This window comes from Molossus molossus, unplaced genomic scaffold (genome assembly GCF_014108415.1).
Source record: "Molossus molossus isolate mMolMol1 unplaced genomic scaffold, mMolMol1.p scaffold_m16_p_3, whole genome shotgun sequence".
Classification (NCBI taxonomy): domain Eukaryota; kingdom Metazoa; phylum Chordata; class Mammalia; order Chiroptera; family Molossidae; genus Molossus; species Molossus molossus.
In genome coordinates this window covers 34,043,738-34,053,416 of record NW_023425366.1, presented here as the reverse complement: position 1 = coordinate 34,053,416, position 9,679 = coordinate 34,043,738, and the positions used below count along the sequence as shown (strand labels likewise).

The following is a 9,679-nucleotide window of genomic DNA, read 5'->3' as shown; positions in this document are numbered from 1 at the left end:
AATAGACCAGCTCTGCTCCAAGGTCTCAGAGAAGGTGAGCTAATGCAGGTGACTTTATACTGCAACCTGCAAGATAAGTAAAGTAGCCAGGTAGAGAGGTGAAGCATGAAGGAAGGGACTCACAGTGTTGGAAGAACCAAATACTAACATGGCTAAAGTAAAAACAGCAAAGAAATGAGGTGTTTTGGAGGCTTAGAGACGCTTCCACACAAAGGCAGAAGTGGTGAGGGAGAAAAAGAAGGCAAGAATGATGGACCTGGATAGAAGGTGGTGCCACTTTCTAAGGCAGAGACACCGGGGAGATATTTAGGTGGGAAAGACGCTGAGTCCAACTTTAGGGACACTGAGTTGGAGGCACCTGGGAGATAGCCAAGTGGAGAGGAACAGAAAGGTAGATTAAGGATGTGTAGGACTCACTTAGCAGGGATGTATACAAACCTGGGAATCTGGCACAGGATTGTAACTGGAGCCATGAGATGGATGAGCTTGCCCAGGGAGCAGATGTACAACGAAAGAGAACACCTGAGGAACCCAACACTGAATGTGCAGGTGGAGTGTGTTGTTTAGAAGTCAAGGGAGGAGAGGACTCTAACGCAGCAGCCCTAGAGGAGTGAGACCTAGAATCAGCATTTTTAATAAACTCCCCAGTGGTTCCACAGCAAATCGGCAGATCACCTTGGAGAAACACTCCGATTTGCATATAGCTTAGTTCACGGTAGGCAGACCCTTAATTAATGCTTGTTGAGCAAACTATATATATCTATATCCATATCTGTATCTATCTATCTATCTATCTATCTATCTATCTATCTATCTATCTATCTATCTATCGACATTGATCGTCTGCCTCCTGCATGCCCCCTATTGAGGATCAAGCCCACACCCTGAAGTGTGGTCCTGGACCTTCTGGTGGAGAAGTCTGAGAGATGGTGGTGGTTATAATCAACATCACAAATCTGCAAGAAGGTGGCCTACAAACCCTTGAATGCTCCTTTGAACTCACATAAGTAACACCAAGTCGGCCCTGAACCTAAGGAAGACTTGCAAGTGACTGGCACTCGCAATAAATACTGATGCCAGCCAAGCAGAGTGCAAAATGGAGGCCAACCCATAAACTTAGGGAAAGCATGGCACAATGTCACAGCATCATGATCTGCAATTCTTATTCGTAGTGGTGTCAATACAAAAGAATTGTTTGAGTTGCAGGGCAGTGCTCCCATATACCCAACCCTGGAGTGAAAAGGGGACTGGTCATCATTCCAGAGTGACACATTATAGCTACTGCCCTGCTGGGCCAAGGTCAGCACACCCACAATGCCATCGGGCTTTGTATTATCAATGGCCACAGATAAGCATCTCCACTAATTGATGGCAACCTGCTCTCCCCAAGACCAGACGTCTGGAATGGCCTAAGGCCACCTGAGATTCCCAGGCCCAGCATATGCAGAACCAACCATTGCCCTTTTCCAGCTACACCCTCTATGTAGCAGAACCCAGAGAGGAATGAGGGACACCCTTGGACCCACCAGGTACCATGCAGAAGGAATGAAAATGTACCTTCTAAGAAGGATGGAAAGGAGGAGACCAAAACCTAGAGTCATGGCACAATGTTTTACGTGTGAGGGTGATTGATGGTCTGGAGTAACTGGGCTGCTGCTGCAACTGCAGAATGATGCCTTCTACTAGGTTCTGTGGTTCAGAACATGAACCCTGGACGAGGTGGGCCAGCACTGAACATGCAGCTCTGCCACATGTCAGCTGTGTGAGTGGGCACATGATTTAGCCTCTGTGTCCATTTCTGGCTTTATAACATAAAGGTAACAGTTCCCACAGCTCAGGGGTATGGTGAGGACCAACTGAGTTGACGCATGGGAACAGTGTCTGGGAAGGACTCAGCCAGGCCCCCAAAGCCCAGCTTCAGGGCCTACTGGATGAAGGAGTCTCCTCATCTTAGAAGAAACCATGTCTCCAGTGGAGAGACCTTTTCTGGTGTCATTTTGGAGAGAACTGAACTACTAACCAAGTAGCTACTTCCTAAGGAGTTGACCTGACTCAGCAAGTGAGACCGCTTTGGTGAACAGAGGCCAAGCTCAAGGCCCCGTTCCAGAAGACGCCAGTGAGAACGCGAAAGTTGGGCTCTGACCCTCGCTTTAACTACACCATTCCCGTAGTCTCACATGACAGACCACTGACAATGCTGTGCACTGATGACATCAAAGTCCTTACAGTGTTCTGGGATCCAAGCAGGCCCAGCATCCCTCAGTTCGGGAAGCAAATCAACAGTAACAGTTCCTAGGCCCCAGATAAGGCCTCTAACTCAGGCCTGAACCGGGCGCACCTTTCTAATGAACAGTCCAGGTCATTCTGATGCAGGTGGCCCAGTCACCCCTTAGAACCGATGCACCTGGGCTGCAACTCAGTGCACGGTGGGGCCCACAGATGCAACAGCATGATGAGTTTACAGGACAGACAGGCTCCCAAGGCCATGGGGACCCACCGAGTCAGACTGCAGGGTGTTCTTCAATAATGTCTCTAAATCTGCCTTCTTCAGTGTTTGTTATGCTCTCTATGAAGCAGGCTGTGGAAAAATTCGAAGTCTGCGTTTTGCTTTAGCTTTAGCCTTTTCTGTCTAAATGCCTGGGGAACACATTTTATAAACATTACACTTTGAGGAAGTAATAAATGACCATTTACAAGATACACTGTACTATACTGTAAAACTGTTACAAAATAATTACATGGAATAAGTCACGTAAGTACTGAAAGACTTTATTATATGCTTAGGTCTAATTGAAATCCACATAAACAGTTACATTGAACACATTCTTTATGGACTATACTTAAAAATATAAAATACAAACCAATTCAAGTACTTCTCATATTAAACCAATCTTTTTTAATTTTTAAGTTTTTTTTTAGCTTTCTTTGACATCATAATAAAATGGAAAAGAAAAGTATTAGGTAAAATGTCTAAAACCTTGTACTTTACCTATCATATTTAATATTTCCAAGACAATTCTGCAGTAGGATAAAATGCATTGCGCTCAAAGACGTGCACTCACCAGCCCCTGCAAGCACAGGGCCCCTGGCAGCACAGCTCTGTAAAGCCCTCTAGGCCCCGCTGTCTCGGAGGCCACTAGTCCACAGGCTGCCTGAAGGTCACGGCAATTCATACAAGACTAGGAGGATGTTCACACAGAGGGAGGATGAAATTAGGACGGGGGGTGGTCCTCCCCTCGGATGCTTCGGTATTTAGCCATGTCTTCTGGAAATACTTTAGAAAGTTCTTGAATCAACAGGCTTTTAAATTTCTAAGAAGAAAAATGTACACTGTCAAAATAACTCTGTTTGTGACCCATCACCCAAGTTACAGACTACCCCCACAGAGCCCTCCAAAAGGAAGGAATCTGCTTTGCCCTCATGCACACCCATGTTCCAGAGCTGCCTGCTCTTCCCCCAGGATGCAACACTTGGCGAACCAGCTGCAAACAACACTTGCAGCTAAGTTACAGATACATTAAGAAGGACCTGAAAGAGGAATTCACGTTCAAATACAACTTCTTCCCTCCTGCTTCAAAGTGAGCCAGCCACAAGATGAAAATGATTTTTGCACACAACACACATAACAGGAATCTTCAAAGAATATTTAATTAAGTAATGACTAACTCAAACCACATCACACTTTCTGTGTGCAAACAATTCAATCAATGCTTTCAAAGCACCTGGAAACCTGTCTACACCAAATGCCATGGCTTCCTGACCCTACTTATCAGTGTAACATTCGGTGTACACCACTCTTAAAAGCAGCTAAGTACCTATCAGCATTTCAAAACCTTCTCTTGTAAGCTACATTAAGAAGTATCTCTGTGGATATAAACAAAGATATAATCCTTGCATAGTTAAGAATACATTCTCTAAGAGACTGCACTCAACACTACAATACACCCCCACTGGGCACAAGAAGGCCACAGAACTGCACAGTGACTTTCACAGGTCTCGGAGAGAATGACACCAAGCAACAATAGAGGCAACTGAAGATAAACCACACAGTCCCCATGCAATACCACCAACTGGGAACCTCTACATCACCCACAGGCACTGGAGTCACACAGAAACATGGCAGGCCTGAGAAGAATATGCATGGACCACAACTCTGTTTATACAGTTCTGCTGGACAATGCAACTCAATCACAAAATAGTCCAAATAGTCACAGCTTACTACTGATTAAAGCTGTATTATGTCCCAAGGATGATGCCGAGTTCAAAAGCAACTCGGTCCCAAAACAACAAAATAGAAATGAAGCCACACTAACAGTTATAGCAAAGCCACTTCCAGGGCACGCTGCCTATCATCAGTACACATCACCTGGGGTATACTGGGAAGCTCTGCAACCTCACAACATGTGATGCAGGTCACTGTCATCCTGAGAGTCTCTCTGCTCGCTCCTTGCACCGTCTGACCCTAAGAGGTCACATCGGACACCAACTGAGCACACCTGTAGGTGCTGGGTATCAGCAGGAATGGAACACTCATGCCCCAAGATCCTGGAGACAGAGCAGAGAAAAAGAAAAGGAGGACTCCTCCATGGTGCTCTCAGGAAAGAGACTTTGGAAAAGCTTTCCCTCAAGGCCTCTCTGAACAGATGACATACAATGACCTCAAAGAATAGTCAGTGTGCAAAGTACACAGGAGCTCCAGACAAAAAAGGCCACACAAGAACAAACAGAAAGGAGAGGGTTTGGTGAATTCCAGAAACAGAAGCAAGACCAGCATGGCTAGGCCAGAATCAGGAATGGGGGTGGAGAGGCAGGAGGGCTCGTTGTTTGAGGCCAAAAGAGACTGGAAAAGGGATGGCTCCAGCCAATTAGAGGAAAAAGCAAATCACACATGCTCCAATCAGAACCAGGTATGAATAAATTTAAGAAAAAACAACATATTTCATGTTATAGATGCATAGTTTTCTAGATCTCATCACAGCAAAGAAACAGAGAAGTTCTCTGGGGAGAACTGTGTGACAGGAGATATGGTATAAATGAGTCTGGAGTCAGAAGCTGGAGACCACCACCAGCGAAGGAAAACAGAATAAAGATTCAATACTCAACCAAACCAAAGAACCACAGTTACAGGAAAAGGCCCAACAGAAGGCATCACTGATATTTATTTAACTTTGTTTACTACCTGATACACAATTCAGAAATCTCAATTGTATAATATCATAAAATAGCTGATGTTTTACCAAACACCATGGAAAAGAATGACAAAGTCTACTAGTCAAATTTGCTATGCATGGCTTTTTTTTTTTTTAATATTTTTTTTAGAGAGGAAGAGGGAGAGATAGAAACATCGATGAGAGAGAAATATGATCAGCTGCCTCCTGCACGCCCTGCACTGGGGATTGAGCCTGCAACCGGGGCATGTGCCCTGACTGGGAATTGAATCCACAATCTCTTGGTGCATGTCAAAGCTCAATCACTGAGCCACACCGGCCAGGCGGCTTTATGTTCTGACATCATTTCAGTATATAGCGCCTTACCTTCATTGTGTCTATCTTCCCTTTAACTTGTTCATTTTTTGCTAGAGCCCTTTCCAGGCACTCTTTGGTATAGAGTTGCGGGTTTCGACCTTGATCTATATATCTGAAAAAAGGAAACATCTAATTAACACTGTCTTGGCTGATATCTATTCTCAGTTTTCTTATGGGAAAAAAAAAAAAGCTAGCTATATATAACTTCACATAGCCCTGTTCAGAAGAAACTGTGTCCAGGAACCAGGTACATTAGCATTCCTTCATTTATACAAGGGTAGATGATGTACTCTCACATTACTCGTATTAACATGAACAACTCGTAAAATCAAGTAATGATTACTTACAAACCTGGCAAGCTCCACAACCACCCCACTTCACATCTGCAGCATGCATGCCTCCCAAAGGCTTCATGGCCATTACCTTATAGTCCTCACAACAATCTGTGAGGTTAAGAAGTGCTGGACCGAAGGGCCCAGGCAGACATCTTTATCTGTTACAGACACAGTCAGTGTGTCCGTAAGTTTGTGCTGCAAAGGCCACTGGGGGCCTGGAAACCCCTTCCACCTAGTGCAAATATGACTAACAGTTTGCATCACTGCTTATTAGAGCCCAGAGCCATCTTATTCCCAATATCCCAGGTGAGTCTCCACTGTCCCTTCTGCCCACCTGCCATGGCTGAGCTGGCCAAGACCCCACTCCCACTGTTCTTCAGCTATCTCTGCCATCATCTTACTCTCATTCACCCACTTCAAAGACTCAGGCAGTTACTGGCATCTGTCGATATACCTATCCTGCACATTCATGAGGAAGGCAGAGTAGACCTCCATGTTCCCACATTCACAAGCCAGCATCATCACCCAGGAGTCCAGAGCTCTAACACCTGTATATGACCTTCACTCCCATCTGAAGCCAGAAAACTCAGCGGGGCTGACTGAGAACACATAGAGAAAACATGACACCATGGCCAACAGGTGAGGATGGAGCCGAGCCCGTAAACACTGCAGCCTGAGTGCCCTATCTTTGTGGACAGCTGCTGAGCTGTCCTGTTACTTGGACTTGTATCTCTAATTTTGGGGGATGTAAAACAATAGCTTTTCCTTTATTGTTCAAGGAAATCAGTGGTGTACATTTGTGGTTTTACTGCAAAAAGTACTAGCATGCTCCTGCAGATCGAAGCAGCTCCAAGAGGGAGAGGCTGCTTGTCACAGAGAAAACAGCCCTGGCTGAGGAAAGATAAGTCTGGAATTTTAGTCTTTAATTCTGACACTGCAGTTACTTATCAGTTCTTTCACCTGTGAAATCAGGGGTATGACAACCAAACCAGTGTGATAAAACCTGGATTTAAAAAAATGTAAGAAGTTTATTTCCTGGAAGCATTCTCTGGGCCATGACTATGGTGGACACACATAACCTCCTGTAGAAAACGACGAACAGCTTTCCCAAACTCACCTGGCCTGAGGGCCTGTTTTTTCAACACAGTGTATATAACCACCTCCCAGAACTAGCAGTCCCAGGGCAGTATGGGAGATACCACACCAGATTACTTTCCAGGCTGTAAAGTTTTTTTTACTTAAAATATAACCCACTTAAAACTACCTCGTTTTTCTCTTTTTTAAGTTAAAAGGGAAGTTATGTGGCTGTTCTACTGTCTAAAGAAAACTTTAAGGGTCTATAATATTTTTCATATTTCATATTTAATATGCCTCTATTCACAAGTAACTTTTTTTTAATACAATATTAAGATATTTTAAAATGGTTAACCCCATCAGAACATAAAACTCCATGAGCACAGGTGTTTCTGTCTCTTTTCTTCACTGGCATATCCCCAAGCACCTAGGCTGTGCCTACCACATAGCAGCCACTAAAACACCCATGACTGAAGCAAGCATGATACCACAACTAAACAAGAATTATACTCAAATGAGCATCACAAATGGTACTTACTCAAAAACTTCTAAAGGTACAGTAATATCATGAAGTTGCTGTCTGCATTTATCAATATCCTGTAAGCCAGTCACGATAAAATTCCTGAGGGAAAAGGCAAAAATGAGCACATGTGATTAACTCTCCATGACACCATGAGCACCACAGACCTGGCCAACTAGGGCTCCACAAAAGTGCCCCTTCCACATGCAGAGGTTACACATAGCTCATAACTTTTTGGTTGCCTACAGAATTCCAGGGAAGAGTTTAGAATTACAAAATACCCTCAGATCTTGGTTGATTTTCTTTCTAAACCAGAAATTGCCAGTACTGGGGGGCAACACCGACCCCCTTGAGAATCTGATGAAAAATATGAACCTTCTCTTAAAAACGCCGATATGCCCGTGATTTTGTATGTGGGCTGCAGAGAACACATGGGGTAGTAGACTCCAGCTTAAGAACTATCCTCAAAGTCTGGGGGAAAGAAAGCCATCACTGCCTGGTTGAAATTTTTTTTTTTTTTGGGGTTAATCCCCACTCAAGGATATGTTTCTCCATGGATTTTTAGAGTGAAAGGGAGGGCGAGCGGGAGAAACATCAATGTGACAGAGACACAACGATTTGTTGCCTCCTGCATGGGTCCCAACCAGGGTGAGGGATCCAACATGCCCTTGATGAGGAATCGAGCCCAAGACCCTTCAGTGTGTGGGCTAACACTCTAACCACTGAGCCACACCGGCCATGGCACCTGGTCCTAAATCACCGGGGTAGCCATTCCCACGTTACTGGGAATGTAACTCGGGGTTGCAATTTTATGTTTGTATGCCTAGGCTCCCTATAAAGCGATGAGCCCTTCTCCAGAGCATTTAATTTGTAGGTTTCTCTTTGTCCACCCAGAGCCTACCACAACGCCGCTGGCCAAACAAAAAAAAATGTTGGCTGATAAAGGTCTTCGGCCTTTGTCACCGCCCTCCCCAATTCCTCCACGTTCCGGCCTACACAGCAGGTGGTGTCGCAGCCCACGTCCGGGACAGACAGCTCCACATTCCGCAGAGTGCGGGAAGGAACGCTGGGAGGGAGTCACAAGCGCGCAGCGAGCGGCTCAGATAATGAAGCACGACTCCCTCGGATGTGGCCGCAGAACAGAAACTGTTTTGTCTGGCACGACACCCTCTCCCAGCGCGCCCTCGAGAAGCGGTCCCAGCGAGCCAAAGCGGGAAGGAGCGGGCGGTCCGCCCTCGGCGCACGGCCTGGAGGCAGGAGCCCGGACGGACCAGGCCCGAGGAGAGCGGGCGAGAGGACGTGACTCTCCGCCGACCCGAATCTCTGGCCCCGGTTCCCAGCCCCATCCCCGCTCTCCAGCGGACGCCGCCCGGCCGGCCCCGGGAAACGACGGCGGAAGAGGCCCGCCACTTACAGCTTCTGGTTGAGCCCGGCCTGGCTGCTGGGCTGGAAGTCACTGACGATGATGCCGAGCTGCCGGATGTTCTCCACAAACTTCTCCAGGTGCTCCTCCAGGTGGTCGAACTTCTCAGCCATTGCCCCGATCAGCACCGCCGCGGGCGTGGCCCTTCTCCGCCGCTTCCTGCTTCCGCCCGGACCCGTCACTACTTCCGTTTCCTCTGGGGGCGGGGAGAGAGGGCTGGATAGTGGGCGGGGCGGGCCCTCGGAGCGAATTCCAGGCCCTGGAGCGCCTCGGGGGTGGGGTCTGGGCGCGGGGCGGGGCAGGCTTTAGCTCGGCCCCGCCCAGCAGCCCTAAGTGGCTCCTGTGAGCGGACAATCTATCAGTCGTCAGGACTCCCCAGCTTGCTGTAAGGGCCACAAAGTGCCGGGGGTAAGGACCCACAAGACCCTCTCTGCCTCCACTGGCCCCGAACAAGTACTCTTGTCCATGAGCCTCTGTTCACGTGCATAAAATCAGGAAAGTTAGACCTGACAGCTGCCTGAAGTTAGAGGAGGTAACACCAGGAAAAGAGTGAAGCATAGCCACCAGGGCTTGGAGAGAGTAGCTTGTACCCACAATTAAAATCACTTTTTTCCTGGATGTACAAATTACAAGTACTCAATTGTAAATAAGTAAAACAATACTGAAAAAAGTATAATGAAGAAAGCAGAAAAGGCACCTGAACACCCCTCACACACACTTAAGCCATCTTTAGGATCTTGGAGATCACCCCTTCCTGCATTTCTTTATGTACAGGTGCTAAGACTTTGAAGAAAAGGACTTG

The 9,679-nt window shown here is 46.6% G+C and overlaps 1 protein-coding gene across 2 annotated transcripts; it reads right to left on the bottom strand.

Annotated features, from left to right (window-relative positions):
• Positions 1 to 312: 312 nt before the first annotated feature.
• On the bottom strand, positions 313 to 9,033 carry MED10 (mediator complex subunit 10). 2 transcript variants are annotated; one of them, XR_004961804.1, is made up of 5 exons: positions 8,869 to 9,033; positions 7,473 to 7,556; positions 5,535 to 5,637; positions 3,063 to 3,311; positions 313 to 602 (listed from the first exon to the last, which is right to left on the bottom strand). XR_004961804.1 is itself a non-coding variant. In XM_036280792.1 (4 exons), the coding sequence occupies exons 1-4, from the start codon at positions 8,988 to 8,990 to the stop codon at positions 3,213 to 3,215; spliced, it is 408 nt and encodes a 135-aa protein (XP_036136685.1). In that variant the 5' UTR covers positions 8,991 to 9,033; the 3' UTR covers positions 2,824 to 3,212. The 2 variants fall into 2 exon arrangements, 1 of the variants encoding a protein (XP_036136685.1); XM_036280792.1 differs by lacking the exon at positions 313 to 602 and having other exon boundaries at positions 2,824 to 3,311.
• Between the last annotated feature and the right edge of the window lie 646 nt (positions 9,034 to 9,679).